At 46.4% G+C, this 17739-nt stretch overlaps 1 protein-coding gene and 1 long non-coding RNA gene across 3 annotated transcripts in view; both read right to left on the bottom strand.

Moving 5' to 3' along the window:
• LOC142095477 (uncharacterized) overlaps positions 1-17739 on the bottom strand; it is a 76339-nt gene that overhangs the window by 51134 nt on the left and 7466 nt on the right. The window contains exons 5-7 of the mRNA XM_075178422.1: positions 6906-7041; positions 6730-6815; positions 6237-6348 (exon numbers count right to left, since the gene is read on the bottom strand). Of these exons, the coding sequence (XP_075034523.1) occupies positions 6237-6348; positions 6730-6815; positions 6906-7041 (334 nt within the window). The remainder of the gene's footprint in view (positions 1-6236; positions 6349-6729; positions 6816-6905; positions 7042-17739) is intronic.
• On the bottom strand, positions 7096-13029 carry LOC142160045 (uncharacterized). Of its 2 annotated transcripts, none has more exons than XR_012693026.1 (3): positions 12754-13029; positions 10829-10944; positions 7096-7291 (listed from the first exon to the last, which is right to left on the bottom strand). It is a non-coding gene; the product is annotated as an uncharacterized LOC142160045 (long non-coding RNA). The 2 variants fall into 2 exon arrangements; XR_012693025.1 differs by having other exon boundaries at positions 12795-13029.

Below are 17739 nucleotides of genomic sequence, written 5' to 3'. Positions count from 1 at the left end.
GAAAATGTAATGAGTCTTGTATTATATTGTGCATAGCTCATACATGGGTGTATTTTGTTGAACAATAAAAAACATCTTTTGAATTGCAAGTGTTATACTGTTTTGCATGATAATTTGGTAATAATAGTTACCGCCACCCCAGTGGTCGACAGCCGGCACAGCCGGCATCCCAGAGGTCGACAGCCGGCATCCCAGTGGTCGACAGCCGGCACAGCCGGCATCCCAGTGGTCGCCAGGCGGCACAGCCGGCATCCCAGTGGTCGCCAGGCGGCACAGCCGGCATCCCAGTGGTCGCCAGGCGGCACAACCGGTATCCCAGTGGTCGCCAGGCAGCACAGCCGGCATCCTGGTGACCTGAAATCATCTATGTTCTCCTATTTGGATATACTGAGCATAGCTGGATAATTTTGTGTTAACGGATTAGTCCTGTAACACAATTGCAAAGTTTATGTGGGTTGAGGGAATCACCCCAGGCAAAGAGCTATAGTCAGAGGAAGTCCTGATCAAGGCTGCGACTGTGGACCTACTGAAAAAAGCAAAGAAAACTGTGGACGAACCGCGCTGGTGACTGCAGCATGGGAATCACTAAATGGCAGCTACAACATGACATCTCTTTGCTGAGCAGGACCACAGCATGGCAGTCCCAAGATGGCCACCACGGAAGTATCGAAGGTCGCTGCAAATACTTTCACAGATCCGGAAGAAGTAGAAGATCTAATAAGGCAATACACATTTTACGATACCAAACTAGCTCAAGCAAAACTGGGTTTAGTATAGTTCTCAGTCATTTCTATGGTAATAGATGCTGCAATTTTTTTGCCGAATTGAAAGAGAGCTGCTTTACCTGTTACAGCATGTAACAGGCCTTGTTAATATGTTGCCTTCGGTGTCTTCCTTGGCAATGAGTCTTTCTAGTGGTCGTGCTTTCTTCCTTGTAACCTGTTTTCATGTAAAGTCTCAGCACATCAGCTTTCTGTATAAGTTTTTGAAGGCTTCCATGTTCTCCCCAGTGGACTACAGTTTGCCTCTACCTTAGTCCTTAAGGTGGGAAGGATTCTCTATCTTGGCCAGGTTAGTTGCTGGGAATGGTTTAGAGGAGGTATCCAGCAATCTTCGTTTACACCACTTTCAGGGAAATTGCACACACAGTAAATCTTGAGGTGAAACTCCAACTTCAATGTCCCCACATTCTGCTTTTAGAAGTCCTTACTAGATTTTTGGTAGGTAACGTCACTTTGTTGCAGCACTTCTTCACAAGGTCTTTGTTGCAATTTTGGGGGGCATCTCCCCTTTCAGGGTACCAATGGGGAAATAGGCATTCCAAGATGATGAGAATGGACGTCACAAAATTGTTGCTCCAGGTGGGTCGAAACTTACCTGTCCTGGAGCTTGGCTTTTGGGCTGCTCATTGTGCCATCTTGTAGACCCCCACGTTGGATGAAATTTTATAAAACGTTTGTCTGTGTAGGTAATGGTAGCACTTTACACTAAGCTCCTACCTTACAGCAACTTTAGGTCTACCACCCACTCTAGCTATGTCTCTCCAACATCCAGGGCCGCCGAGAGGGGGTGAGGGTGGATACTAATTACCCAGGCCCGGGCATGCCTGGGGGCCCGGTCCGGGCCCTCACTGCCGATGGGTTTTTTTCCCCTTATTTTTTTAACTTGTTTTTCTTTTCTTTTTTTTGCGCCGCGTTCACGTGAGTGTACAAATATTCACATGACCGCACCTGACATTCAGTGAGAAGCGGCGCAGAGAGGACCAAGATGGAAGAGAGAAGACGGAAGAAAAGAGATGAAAAAAGCCAATACAAAACTAAGTGAAAGAACGGAGGAAAGCAGAAAGGCACAGGGTGATGGAGAAGAGGGGAGGGGGGAGAGAAAGGCACAAGGTGATGAAGAAGAGGGGGGAGGCACAGGGGATGAAGAAGAGGGGAGGGGGAGAAAGGCACAAAGTGATGAAGAAGAGGGGGAGGAGAGAGAAAGGCACAGGGGGATGAAGACGGGGGGGGGCACAGGGTGATGAAGAAGAGAGAGGGGGAGAGAGAAAGGCACAGGGTGATGAAGAAGAGGGAGGAGAAAGACACGAGGTGATGAAGAGGGAGGGGGAGAGAGAAAGGCACTGGTTGATGAAGAAGAGGGGGGGAGCAGCATGGCACAGAGGGATTAAGGGGGAGAGCAGCATGGTAGAGTGTGAAGAGGGTCAAAAGCAGCATGGCACAGTGTGAAGAGGGGCAAAAGCAGCATGGCACAGTGTGAAGAGGGGCAAAAGCAGCATGGCACAGTGTGAAGAGGGGCAAAAGCAGCATGGCACAGTGTGAAGAGGGGCAATAGCAGCATGGCACAGTGTGAAGAGGGGCAAAAGCAGCATGGCACAGTGTGAAGAGGGGCAAAAGCAGCATGGCACAGTGTGAAGAGGGGCAAAAGCAGCATGGCACAGTGTGAAGAGGGGCAAAAGCAGCATGGCACAGTGTGATGAAGGAGTGCTAGGAGAAGGGGGGAGCAAAAGCAGCATGGCACAGTGTGAAGAGGGGCAAAAGCAGCATGGCACAGTGTGATGAAGGCGTGCTAGGAGAAGGGGGGAGCAAAAGCAGCATGGCACAGTGTGATGAAGGAGTGCTAGGAGAAGGGTTAGCAAAAGCAGCATGGCACAGTGTGATGAAGGGGGGCCAAGTGAAGGGGGCAAAAGCAGCATGGAGGGCGCAGTGTGATCATAAGGGGGCACAGCGTGGTGATGATGAAGGGGCACAGTAATGTGTGTGTGATGGCACAGGGAGCTTTTGGCAATGTAGTGTGTGTGAGGTAGGTGGTGGCTAATTAATTGGAGCTATTTTGTTTGTAGGGTGATGGTGGGACAATGTAATAGTGGGGACCATTAATTTAAGATGGGGCGGTTTGGGGGCTATTGAATGTGGAGGTGAGTTTGGGGAGTATGAGGTTTCTTTATTAAATGTGACTATGAATTATTTAATGGCAGCGGGAAATAGGTATATTTATTAAATGTAAATACTATTAATTTATTGCTGGGAGTGTTTGGAGGGAGTGAAATAGGTTTATTTATTAAATGTGAATACTATTTTTTTAATGTTGGGGCTGGAGGAAGGCCTAATTATTAATCGTGGGTGTTATTGATTTAACACCGGGGCTGGCTGGAATTTACTAAATATACCCATTTTTTCCAAATAGGGCCCCCAACATTTCAGGACCCAGGCAAACTGCAACTAAAGAAACCAGCAGCCACAGATGGTGAAAGTGATAAGAACAGGTAGGAGAGAGCAGGACAGTCTGTCAAATGTTGTGATTCTAGTGGGACAATCCCAAATTTTGGTGACTGTTCTGCCCAATGTGAGATGCAGGCCAAGACTGTGCACTCTTTATGTACACACTGCGTTCTATATATACTACACTGTGGTGCTAGATGTCCTGAAAGTTAGGAGTGCTTGGACATATGTCACGCTTCGGCGAATTCAGGGCCTAGCGCTTTTCACCTGTTAGTCACGCCCCAATGATGCATAGCCCCGCCCCCAATGGTATGACCACACACACACTTCTAATTTTGCAATTGTTTTTTACCATGCTCAACTATAAGGGGGGGCCCCATGAAGTTGTTGTACCGGGGCCCTGAATTCCTCCTGGCAGCCCTGCCAACATCAGGATCTTATTGATTAAAGTAAGCAAACAGGTGTCCTTACACATACAGATTTGATAACGGTAGAACATGTGTAGCGGTGCACAGCTACATCTGATGAACTGATTATATAAGCAATGTATTGTGTTACAGTCATTTAACTACAGTCTCTCATCTCTCCTTTCTCTAGAACCTGACAACTTTTCATGTCTTCTGATCACGTACATAGCAGTAATTAGCTGACATTGACATAGATTTTCTTAACTTGTTCTCAACTGCAGTTAGGGTACAGGTAATAGCAGTCTCAAAGTTTCTCTGGTTCCTCTCAGTCTAGACATGTGACTCCCATGGACATCTGGCCAGCAGTATCCTGCTCTGACCTCACACTCTGTCTTGTCCTTCTTGTGATCTCTGTAATTGGGGGATATTTTTCTGTGTTTGTTCCTTTCAGGATAACCCCACCCTTTCAAGCACCTGCTATGAGTCTATAAATTGTTTGAGCAACTTTCACTTCTGTATTGATCTCTGTAACTGTCCTGGTTTTTAGGTCTCTTGCTAGGGACATCTCCCCTGGGAGTTCGGAAACACTCAAGCATCAGGAAGCACTAAGTGGAACAGGCAGATGAACAGACCAGATTCAAATGAACCAGCATGAACCCACTGGAACACACAAATAAACTCTTTATACACTCGGGTCCCACCATCGCCCTCCCTACGGCACATTCAGTACTTAAGCAAAAGGGCCCATTTCATTTAGATATGTATGTGCAGGTGCAGTACTAGTGCAGGTGAATCAGAATATAATCAGTATAGGTTATCACATACAAAGGTGTTATTACCATCAGTGCTTAGGTTGATAATGCTGTGGTAATTCTCAGAAAGGATCATGGGTAATATCACATGAAATCATGCTCAGGAAGGCTCATAAGTAATGTAATGTAGTACACGGGGAGGATCATGAGTAATGTAATGTAGTACACGGGGAGGATCATGAGTAATGTAATGTAGTACACGGGGAGGATCATGAGTAATGTAATGTAGTACACGGGGAGGATCATGAGTAATGTAATGTAGTACACGGGGAGGATCATGAGTAATGTAATGTAGTACACGGGGAGGATCATGAGTAATGTAATGTAGTACACGGGGAGGATCATGAGTAATGTAATGTAGTACACGGGGAGGATCATGAGTAATGTAATGTAGTACACGGGGAGGATCATGAGTAATGTAATGTAGTACACGGGGAGGATCATGAGTAATGTAATGTAGTACACGGGGAGGATCATGAGTAATGTAATGTAGTACACGGGGAGGATCATGAGTAATGTAATGTAGTACATGGGGAAGATCATGAGTAATGTAATGTAGTACATGGGAGGATCATGGGTAATGTAATGTAGTACATGGGGAGGACCATGAATAATATAATGTAGTACATGGGGAGGATCATGGGTAACGTAATGTAGTACATGGGGAGGATCATGGGTAATGTAATGTAGTACATGGGGAGGATCATGAGTAATGTAATGTAGTACATGGGGAGGATCATGGGTAATGTAATGTAGTACATGGGGAGGATCATGAGTAATGTAATGTAGTACATGGGGAGGATCATGGGTAATGTAATGTAGTACATGGGGAGGATCATGAGTAATGTAATGTAGTACATGGGGAGGATAATGAGTAATGTAATGTAGTACATGGGGAGGATCATGAGTAATGTAATGTAGTACATGGGGAGGATCATGAGTAATGTAATGTAGTACATGGGGAGGATCATGAGTAATGTAATGTAGTACATGGGGAGGATCATGGGTAATGTAATGTAGTACATGGGGAGGATCATGGGTAATGTAATGTAGTACATGGGGAGGATCATGAGTAATGTAATGTAGTACATGGGGAGGATCATGAGTAATGTAATGTAGTACATGGGGAGGATCATGGGTAATGTAATGTAGTACATGGGGAGGATCATGAGTAATGTAATGTAGTACATGGGGAGGATCATGAGTAATATAATGTAGTACATGGGGAGGATAATGAGTAATGTAATGTAGTACATGGGGAGGATCATGAGTAATGTAATGTAGTACATGGGGAGGATCATGAGTAATGTAATGTAGTACATGGGGAGGATCATGAGTAATGTAATGTAGTACATGGGGAGGATCATGAGTAATGTAATGTAGTACATGGGGAGGATCATGAGTAATGTAATGTAGTACATGGGGAGGATCATGAGTAATGTAATGTAGTACATGGGGAGGACCATGAGTAATGTAATGTAGTACATGGGGAGGATCATGAGTAATGTAATGTAGTACATGGGGAGGATCATGAGTAATGTAATGTAGTACATGGGGAGGATCATGGGTAATGTCATATCTGGTAGTTACAGGGAGGAACATGGCAGCTGGTAGCACATAATGATACGATGTGAGGAGAGCAGGAGTCTAATAGGGGCTGATGGATCCTGACTACCCGACTGGGCAAATACTTTTCCTGCAGTAGTTTGTACAGACAGAGGAGGGTGTAGAAGAGATTGTTGTAGTGACTGAACAAGGAGAGTATGTGACTTCTGTATTTAGTGTGTATTACTCACCTGTGCTTATATCTGTAGGGATTTCCTCCTCCTTACACTGCTGATCACCCCTCACATACGTCTCTTCTTCTACCTTTATATCTTCTACTTTAATAACAATTAGGTCTTCACCCTAAGCAAGCCACAAAATTACAAAATAAAACTTTAATAATGGTATTTTATACCTTCAAGATCAAACCAAATTCAGATTTTCTGTGTGCAGGTTTTATAGAAAAAAAATTGTTTTCCAGGTTTATTACTTTAATCCAATTATTCTAACCCCAGTAAGTTTCAACAAATATAAATCTAGTTCTCCTAAGAACAGGGCTGACAAGTATATGTAAGTTATGTGAGCTAAAAGTATTAGGGTCTCCCCCTATATAACTTCAACTCTAATATCAATCAGGGCCTCACTATAAATGATCTACATAACAATAAAATAATAATTATATATCATATATTGTAGAGTCACATTTGTATTATGGTATTTGTTGAGAACCTCAATTCCATCTACCTGAGGGATATTGTGAGTTTCCTCTATATGATCCTGTGAATAAGGATGATGACATCTGTCTGAGGTATTTCTGTTACTGGATCCATCTGTAGGAAACACACAATAGCTGAATTATTTATACGTAATTATTTCAAAACTCCATTCTCCTTTACAATAATAAAAGAGTTCCCTCTTACCCAGTGATGTGAGGGGCTGGTGATTCTCCATCATCACGTCCTTGTACAGATCCTTGTGTCCTTCTAAATACTCCCACTCCTCCATGGAGAAATAGACAGTGACATCCTGACACCTTATAGGAACCTGACACACACAATGATACAGTCATCACCCAGACACATCCCCTGGTGTTACTGTATAATGTCCCATTCCCAGCAGTCACCTCTCCAGTCAGCAGCTGAATGATCTTGTTGGTGAGTTCTAGAATCCTCTGGTCATTGTTTCTCTCATGTATCAGTGAGTGAGGTGGAGGCTCCGGGATGGGGCTCTGGGTCCTGCTTAGTCCTGCTGTCGCATGAGGATGGCTGCTGGGTGACACACCAGACTTCTTCACCACCGTGTAACCCTGTGTATTAAAGGGGAAACAATCAGCATAAAGAGTAGATGCTTTTCACTTTTTCACAGATCCACCACTCAAGGCTATAATACTAATATAAACATATATTCTCATGAACTAATAGTCTCAGAAAGCCAGACTGAGTAATGCTTAAAGCAGCACTCCCAAGTAGGGAGCTACTGCACAAAGACATTATTCTCAAAGCTCCATGGTTCATCTCACACCCCTGGCCAAAAACTGGAGCTGTGTGATGCTGCAGATGGTGTGTGTTGATTGCATGAACCAATAACAGAAAACAATCTGTGTGATTGGCCTTTCTGCTGCCATTTTAAAGTGGTAAACAGAAATAACTCTCGTGGTTATCTGGGAGCACAGCTTAAAATGAATGGGCAATGGGAGTTTGATACATGAGCTAAGGTATAAAGTGGTTGGTTGGATATATGAAACAGTCACACAGCAATGTTGGTCAGTGGGTCAGAGAGTTGTTGTTTTCTGTGAACTGTGTAAAGGGTGGTAATCGGGTATCCTAGGCAGGTTAAGGAATTTTATAAGCTTGCCTGAAGAGCTGGGTGTTCAGAAAACGCTTGAAGGTTTGAAGACTAGAGGAAAGTTTATTGTGCGAGGAAGGGCATTCCACATAGTGGGTGCAGCCTGAACAAAAGTCCTGAAAGAGGGAATGGGAGCAGGAAATGAGTGTGGATGGAAACACAGATATTGTGCAGAGCAGAGGTGTTGTATTGGGAGATATTTGAGATGTATGTCGGTGCAGTTTTGGTGATGGCCTTGTATGTTATGTGATATAGGCCATCCTCGTTTATGGGCATCAAGCAGGACAAAGAGAGAGTCAGTTCGTAGGATAGTCGACATCCTATCCACATAGATGCGGAGGGCTCGAACCACATCAAAAGAAGGCGAGGAAGGCCCTGAGGAGGAAATCTTTTTCCTGAAAACCCGGACAACAATCTCTTGGTTTAGGTGAAATGCCTAAACCACCTTCGACTGGAAGGAAGGAAGCGTACGTAGCACAACCCTATCATCATGGAAGATGAGATATGGAGAGCAACAGGAAAGTGCCACCTGCTCTGACACTCTGTGCAAGGAAGCAATGGCTGGGAGGAACACCACTTTCCATGTTAAAAACCTAAAATGTATGCACAGCACTCCCTGGAGGAAAGTCTTCATCTTTGGCAAGTCTATTTACTACTGGAAAGAGATGGCGAGATCAGATACTTGTACTTTTAGTGATTTCAACCACAGACTGGCCTCTAATCCATCCTGAGAAACGTCCAAGAGCTGGGAGAGTCTAAAAGTGGTCGTATCACTTTTATGTAGGAGCGCCACACTACACGGTAGATGCGATCCGAGGCTGGTTTTCTTGCCCACACCATAATTTCCACTACTCGCAAGGAAAACCCTTTTGACCTCCAAAGCCTGTTCTCAACAGCCATGCCATTAAAGCCAGTCAAGATAGGTCTTGGTGTAAAAACGGACCTTGTAGCAGTAGATCGTTTTTGAGGGGCAGATGAAACCCTGGGCCTATGGCCATGCAAAAGTTGTCCAAGAACCAGACTAATTGAGGCCAGTTGAGTGCCCCCAAAATCACAGCAACCCTCCTTGTTTGACCAGATGGAGAACCTTGGTAAGCATTGGCGTGGGAGGAAATAGGTATCCCAACTCCCACCATATTCTCATGACATCCACCGCAACCGCCAGTGGGTTCCTGGACCATGAGCAAAAACTGACTACCTGGCAGTTGTGACGGGACACCATGAGGTCCAGGTATGAAAGCCCCCACTTCCGGACTAAAGTCTGGAAGATCTCCGGATGGAGAGACCTTTCTCCTGGCAGGACTGCAAGGTGGCAGAGGTAATCGGCCTCCCAATTTTCCAGTCCTGGAAGGAAGACCACCGATATTGGCGGCACAAAGAGTACTGCCCACATCAGTATATGTGCCGCCACTTCCATGGCTTCAGCACTTTTGGTACCCCACTGCCGATTGGCGTATGCCACTTCTGTGGCATTGTCTGACTGAAGGCGAACAGGGGACCCCTGAAGTACCAACAGGCTCCCCTGAGGGCCAAGAGCATTGATTTCAATTTCAGGATGTTGATCAAAATAAAAGCCTCTCGAGTTGACCATCCCCTGAAGACGGAGTTGAAACCCTGAAGGCTGGCATCCGTCGTAACCAGAATCCATGACCACAAGGCAAAGGACCTGCCCACAGTCAAATGATCTTGCTCTAACCACCACTGAAGCAATAGGTGGGATTTTGGAGACAACTGAATCTTCTGAGGTTTTAGGTGGAGGGAGGAACCTGACCATTTGGTTAGGAAGTCCCACCACAAAGTGCGAGAGTGGAATATTCTGAATGGAAGGGTGTTGAAAGTGGAGACCATGAGTTCCAGAAGTCGCATGCAAACGGGCATTGAATGTTTGCAGCCGTTAGGACCTTCCTCACCGCGCTGTGGAGGAAACATACTTTGTGATCCAAGAAGGAGATCTTTTGTCCCCTGGTATCCAGAATAAGGCCCAAGAAGGTCAACCAAATGACAGGGCAACAGCTGATATTTTGGGACCTTTTTTATCAACCTATGTTCTGCAAGAACCTGAACGGTGAGAGCCAGTTGCTAGAAAAGGAGCCAATCGGTGTCCAGGTATGGTACAATGTGCACTCCCACAGAACGTAACCTGGCAGCCATAATCTTTGTGAAGACCCTCGGTGCTGGTGGAGAGGCCGAAGGGCGGAGCATTGAACTGATAATGATATTCCCCACTGTAAAGCGGAGCAGTGGTTGATGGTCCTCCCAGATGGGTACATGGAGATAAGCATCGCAAATATCTATGAACATCAGAAAACTCCTGTGGCTCCAATCCGTTTATCATCGAGCATATCGATTCCATGTGGAATATGTCCACATGAAGGTGCAAATTGAGCATCTTGAGATTCAAGATGGAATGGAATAAGCCTTCTGGTTTGGGATCAAGGAAGAGGTTTTAGTAGAACCCGCTTCCTCTTTGGTCCTCTGGAACCCGGAAAATGACACCTGCTGAAAGAAGGAAAGCAACCGCCTTTTTATGGGATCTTGAGGGAGAGCATTGAAGAAACGGTGGGGGGCTTGACTTCGAAGGTCTGATCGTGCAATGATCTCCAAGACCCAACGATCCTGAGAGGATACCACCCAGATCTGTCTGAAAAGCAGCAAACGTTCTGGTCCAGCCAAAAGGCCAGGACCAAGAAATAAAAAAGTGTTGAAGGGTCACTCAAGTGTATTTTGCCTTGTGGGTTACTCTGTGCAAAGCGTGACTGTGCATGCCACCACCACCTGTGCATTTTAAGTCCCCCCAATTCTCCTCTCACCACTAATCATCACATATCCTCACTGTATTTCACTGTTACTGAGCCCTGGTCTAGTTACTTCCTCTGCTGCTCACAGATGTAGGGATGTCACCGTGACATTCCCAGAATCCCTCACTTCTCCAGCTAGGCTCATGTTTTATTAATAGAGATAATAGTGATGTCACTGTGACACTCCCAGAATCCCTCACCTCTCCAGTCAGCAGGTAGATGATCTCCAGGGTGATGTTTAGTATCCCCTCAGTCATGTGATTGTTGTCCTTGTCCATTCTGCGTGAGACAGATCATATACACAGGAAAGTCTGCCCTATATATGGGTTAGAAATAGAGAATACATTAGAAAAGTTGATTATTACAAATAACATTTATATAAAGCTATATGGGGCATTATGTAGGTATATAATTGATCAGGAGGATGTGCGGGACATTGTACATGACGGCAATTTGGGACTGAAGTGCAGAGGAATTACAATCTTGTCATATCATACATGTTACAGAATTACATACAATATACACCATAATGTATATAACTTTTTATCAAGGTGTAAAACTAGGAACTCACTTTTATGCCAAAATAAGTATATACTTTATGTATAATATATAATACCCTCCATGAGTAGAGATAATGTGAGAGATGTCTGAAGACCCCTCACCCAACAAATACATATGATTAATCACCAACATCCCTACAGAGGCTTACATAGATGACACATCACATAGAGACCCCTTCCCCAGGTCACCAGAGTCTGCTCCACCTGTATAATAATATGGCACCAGAGTCTGCTCCACCTGTATAATAATAACACGGCACCAGAGTCTACTCAACCTGTATAATAATACGGCACCAGAGTCTGCTCCACCTGTATAATAATAACACGGCACCAGAGTCTGCTCAACCTGTATAATAATAACACGGCACCAGAGTCTACTCCACCTGTATAATAATAACACGGCACCAGAGTCTACTCCACCTGTATAATAATAACACGGCACCAGAGTTTACTCCACCTGTATAATAATAACACAGCACCAGAGTCTACTCAACCTGTATAATAATAACACGGCACCAGAGTCTACTCCACCTGTATAATAATAACACGGCACCAGAGTCTGCTCAACCTGTATAATAATAACACGGCACCAGAGTCTGCTCCACCTGTATAATAATAACAACGCAGCACCAAAGTCTGCTCCATCTGTATAATAATAACACGACACCAGAGTCTGCTCCACCTGTATAATAAAAACATGGCCCGAAGTCTGCTCCATCTGTATAATAATAACACAGCACCAGAGTCTGCTCCATCTGTATAATAATAACATGGCCTGAGTCTGCTCCACCTGTATAATAAGAACACGGCACCAGTCTGCTCCACCTGTATAATAATAACACAGCACCAGAGTCTGCTCCACCTGTATAATAATAACACGGCACCAGAGTCCGCTCCACCTGTATAATAATAACATGGCCTGAGTCTGCTCCACCTGTATAATAAGAACACGGCACCAGTCTGCTCCACCTGTATAACAATAACATGGCACCAGAGTCTGCTCCACCTGTATAATAATAACACTGCACCAGAGTCTGCTCCACCTGTATAATAATAACACGGCACCAGAGTCTGCTCCATCTGTATACTAATAACACGGCACCAGAGTCTGCTGCACCTGTATAATAATAACATGGCCTGAGTCTGCTCCACCTGTATAATAATAACACGGCACCAGAGTCTGCTCCACCTGTATAATAATAACAACACAGCACCAAAGTCTGCTCCATCTGTATAATAACATGGCCCTGAAGTCTGCTCCACCTGTATAATAATAACACGGCACCAGAGTCTGCTCCACCTCTATAATAATAACAGCACCAGAGTCTGCTCCACCTGTATAATAATAACAACACAGCACCAGAGTCTGCTCCACCTATATAATAATAACACGGCACCAGAGTCTGCTCCACCTGTATAATAATAACACAGCACCGGAGTCTGCTCCATCTGTATAATAATAACACGGCACCAGAGTCTGCTACACATGTATTATTATAAGATGACAACACATTATACTCCACCTGTGATAATATTGTTATAATAATGTCAGTAACACCTAATACCCGTAAAAACAAGACGTCCCCGCTGCTTCCTCCTCACTCACCCACGGAAACGTTACAGAGAACTCCCGGTTACTACAGTACAATGGATTTCGAGTCCAAGATGAGCTTCAACAAAATGGCCGCCGCCGTGTGCAGAGACAGAGTAACTGGAAAAGCTGCCTTTGATCAGCTAGTGAGAGGGGCGTGTCTATGCAAATGAGGGCTGTGACATCGTGGTAAGGGATTGTATTTTCTTACGTTGTGAGCAGCACGTGTCTTATTCCCACGTGACCAGTTCTACACAGACCGCCTGCAGAGGGGCGGGGCTTACACACGTGGGTAGGTTGGGGGCGGGGTCCCAGGAGATGAGCTGGTGCTGGAGCAGTGAGTAGGTTGGGGGCGGGGTCCGGATGATCAGGTGGTCCCAGGAGATGAGCTGGTGCTGGAGCAGTGAGCAGGTTGGGGGCGGGGTCCCAGGAGATGAGCTGGTGCAGTGAGCAGGTTGGGGGCGGGGTCTGGATGATCAGGTGGTCCCAGGAGATGAGCTGGAGCAGTGAGCAGGTTGGGGGCGGGGTCCGGATGATCAGGTGGTCCCAGGAGATGTGCTGGAGCAGTGGGCAGGTTGGGGGCTGGGTCCCAGGAGATGAGCTGGTGCTGGAGCAGTGAGCAGGTTGGGGGCGGGGTCCGGATGATCAGGTGGTCCCAGGAGATGAGCTGGTGCTGGAGCAGTGAGCAGGTTGGGGGCGGGGTCCGGATGATCAGGTGGTCCCAGGAGATGAGCTGGTGCTGGAGCAGTGGGCAGGTTGGGGGCGGGGTCCGGATGATCAGGTGGTCCCAGGAGATGAGCTGGTGCTGGAGCAGTGAGCAGGATGCCCTAATATCCATCAAGCACAAGGTCTTGTTCTGGGGTCTGCACCTTGTGGGAGTGGAACCTCCTGAGTCACCAGGAGGTGGGGAAGGAAGAGCTTTGGTTACATTTATTAAGTCCCATCTCCTCATTAGTGTAGTCTGGGGCAGATATTTACATATGTGCAGATTATGCTCTGAGGACGGAATCCCCGGGAATAGCAACTGTTCTTTCATGACTGCAGTTGGGGTCCCTGGAGGGTGAGTTGGTGCTGAGGTGTGAGTCTCATAGGTCATACCTCCCAAGTGTCCCGATTTCAGTGGACTGACCCGCTTTTCCGGCAGATTTACAATTTGTCCTGGTATCGGAGCGGACATAGCAGCCAGTTTCCCCGGTGGTCTAGGAGGAAGTGGGGCAGGATGTGTCCTAAAAATGCTCCTGCGCATGCGCAAAATGGTGCCCGTCCGTACTGCGCATGCGCAAAAGACCGCTAGTGGGCGGGGATTTGTCTCCACTGGGCGTGGCCAATGTGTCCCTCTTTCGGACCTCCAAACGTTGGGAGATATGATAGGGGAAGTGGTGATGGTGACAGCCGTGTAACTTGACTTTGACTGAGGCACAAATATACCCAGTATAACTGCTGGGCTGGTCACATGGGACCTGAGACTATACAATACTTAGGCTTCCAGTTTAGAGAGGGTCATAGCAGAATGTGATATCCGAGGCCTCAGGATGGAGAAGAAGAGGTCTCGGGCAGGGGAATGCTGGCAAACTTTAACCCTGGGGGGAGGGGGGGCTGCTCGGCTCAGCCTCCTATTAGGAACATTTTAAAGGAAAATAAATGCATGTAGCCCGGTGACCCAGCACAAGGTAGCCCACTATGGAACCAGCCCAGGGGCATATGCCCCCTTTGTCTCGGGTTGCCTGGTATGTACTGGGAGTGGGTTTGTGGCTGGTATTAGAGGAGGGGGACGAGCCCTCAAACAACAAGGAAAGAGGGGACCCGAGAGAAAGAGGGGGGGGGACATCACTGTCTGCAGCAGTGTGGCTGTATCAAGGAAAGAAATAGATACCCTACAGAGTTAGAACAGCTGCAAGGGGCAGTGTGGCAGCAGCAAGAGTGGCCCTGGAGGGGCTGAGAGCCCAGTTTAGCGTATTAGAGGCCAAGCAAATGAAGAATTTCCCATGCTCTCAGGACTAGCCCATTGGTGGGCTTAGATGTATTATCCCTCAGGGATTGGCAGCTGTCATAAGGGGCTGTTACAGGGCTGTCTCTCCCTAGTTCCCCCTGCTGGTATGACTCCTAGTTGTCTAGCTGGTTACAGCCCAAAACAGTGTGGACCGACTCAAGTAACTGAGGGGCTGGGTCCTGATAAGGGCTAGATAACTCCCTTCACATGCTTTTTCCCTGAGGTCCTTTCAGGTCCCGTCAATTACCCATAACCTTCCTTGAAGCATAATAACAGTAGCACTGGAAAACACACTACCTACCAGATTAACTATACATACTTTTCACACTATTGACCATGGAATGCAGTAAACAGGCAAGAATACATTTGTCCTATTAATACTACAGGGTTACATTGCTACATCTTGGGCAGTTTATTGTTACTTATAGCTTTATTAGTTTAGTCATATTTTTAGTCCAAGGGGTATATTTTCTAAACTGCGGGATTGAAAAAGTGTAGATGTTGCCTATAGCAACCAGTCAGATTCTAGCTGTCATTTTGTAGAATACACTAAATAAATGAAAGCTAGAATCTGATTGGTTGCTGTAGGCAACATCTACACTTTTCCAAACCCGCAGTTTAGTAAATCTAGCCCCAAGTGTATTCGGACACATAGGTGTTGTTAGGCGCCGTCCCCGCTGTTCCTTTGCTTTGCGGGGATGGACGCCTGGTGATTTCGGCTGGGGCGCCCTGTTCCCTAGCAACAGGTGTGCCGCGGCTTCCGCCAGACCCCGCTGTCAGGCGCATGCCCCCTGCTCGTCCCGTTGCGTAGCAACGGGAGGCTTCCTTGCACGTAGCGTGCCTCTCTCCAGCCTCCTCAAATCCCTGGCCCTCTTCCTCTATTTAAACCTGGCTCTGGCGCCATTAGGGCTCCAGAGTAACAGGTTCTGACTCCAGCATTTTCCCTGTGATTTCTCCTGTTTGACCCAGCTCTCTTTGACCATTCTCTCGTCTCTGTGCTCTCCTGTTGTGAACTGGCTTGTCGACCATTCTCTATTCTGCCTGCCCCATATTGTGTCGTAACCTTGGCCTGTTGACTACCCACTCGGATCTTCCTATTGTACCTTGATTCCAATGAGCTTTCGACCCGGACCGTCTGACTCTCCTTACCGCTACACCGGCAACTGTCTAGTAGGACCGCGACCTGCGTGTCTCGAGCAGCGAAGTCCAAACCTCCTTGCGGGGGTCCCTGGCGAACAACAAGGGCACGTTAGACTCCGAACCTGCTAGTTCAGTAGTGCTAATACCGGTTAGTGGCCTCTAGTTCACGGCTGAAGCCTGACAGGTGTACACATCATTGCCTTATATTAGAGATGAGCGCACTCGGAACGTTGCCGATCCGAGCCGGATCCGAGACAGATCCGGGTATTCCCACCAATTGCAAAACTGAAACCGAGGCTCTGAGTCATAATCCCGCTGTCGGATCTCGCGATACTCGGATCCTATAAATTCCCTGCTAGTCGCCGCCATCTTCACTCGGGCATTGATCAGGGTAGAGGGAGGGTGTGTTAGGTGGTCCTCTGTCCTGCTATATCTCGTGCTGTTCAGTTCTGTGCTGTGCTCTGTGTTCTGCTCAGTCCAGTGGTGCTGTGTCCTGTGCTCTCTCCTTCTGAGTTCAGTGGTGCTGCTGGGTCCTGTGCTGTGTCCTGTTCAGTCCAGTGGTGCTGTGTCCTGTGCTCTGTCCTTCTGAGTTCAGTGGTGCTGCTGGGTCCTGTGCTGTGTCCTGTTCAGTCCAGTGGTGCTGTGTCCTGTGCTCTGTCCTTCTAAGGCCATTGTTATTTCCCCATTATTCCCAAATTATAAAATTTTTTAAAAAAAAATATAAAAAAAAAATATATATATCTCAAAACAATCCTGCAGTATAAGTACATTGGTACTGCTATATTACAAAGTTCACTGATTCAGCAGTATAAGTCTAGTGGTACTGCTATATTACAAAGTTCACTGATTTTGCAGTATAAGTCCATTGGTACTGCTATATTACAAAGTTCACTCATTCTGCAGTATAAGTCCATTGGTACTGCAATATTACAAAGTTCACTCATTCTGCAGTATAAGTCCAGTGGTACTGCAATATTACAAAGTTCACTCATTCTGCAGTATAAGTCCATTGTTGTTATTGCAATATTACAAATTTCACTGATTCTGCAGTATAAGTCCAGTGGTACTGCTGTATAACTCCAGTCCAGTGGTACTCTCCTGTGCCGCATATAATTTTTAAAGGCTTTGCCAAGTGTGTGTGGCTTCGGGGTACACTCTCTTGTGCTACATATAATGCAGAACAGAAATTTGGAGGATAAAGTAGGGAAAGATCAAGACCCACTTCCTCCTAATGCTGAAGCTGCTGCCACTAGTCATGACATAGACGATGAAATGCCATCAACGTCGTCTGGCAAGCCCGATGCCCAATCTCCTAGTACAGGGCATGTAAAATCCAAAAAGCCCAAGTTCAGTAAAAGTAGCAAAAAGAGAAACTTAAAATCATCTGAGGAGAAACGTAAAGTTGCCAATATGCCATTTACAACACGCAGTGGCAAGGAACGGATTAGGCCCTAGCCCGTGTTCATGACTAGTGGTTCAGCTTCACCCAAGGAACTAAGCCCTCCTCCCCCCCCCCCCCCCCTACAAAAAATTTAAGAGAGTTATGCTGTCGGCAACAACACAGCAAACAACTCTGCCTTCTAAAGAGAAATTATCACAAATCCCCAAGGCGAGTCCAAGGGTGTTGATGGTTGCGAAGCCTGACCTTCCCATCACTGTACGGGAAGAGGTGGCTCCTTCCACCATTTGCAGCACGCCCTCTGCATATGCTGGAAGGATCACCCACAGTCCAGTTACAGATTTGGCTAATGAAGGTGTGAATGTTGTACACCCGGAGAAGGATATTGATGTAGCTGGCGCTGAGGAGGATGTTGATGATTATGATGCAGA

Source organism: Mixophyes fleayi, chromosome 6, assembly GCF_038048845.1.
Source record: "Mixophyes fleayi isolate aMixFle1 chromosome 6, aMixFle1.hap1, whole genome shotgun sequence".
In the NCBI taxonomy this organism is placed as follows: Eukaryota; Metazoa; Chordata; class Amphibia; order Anura; family Limnodynastidae; genus Mixophyes; species Mixophyes fleayi.
This window is presented reverse-complemented; position numbering and strand designations above follow the sequence as displayed.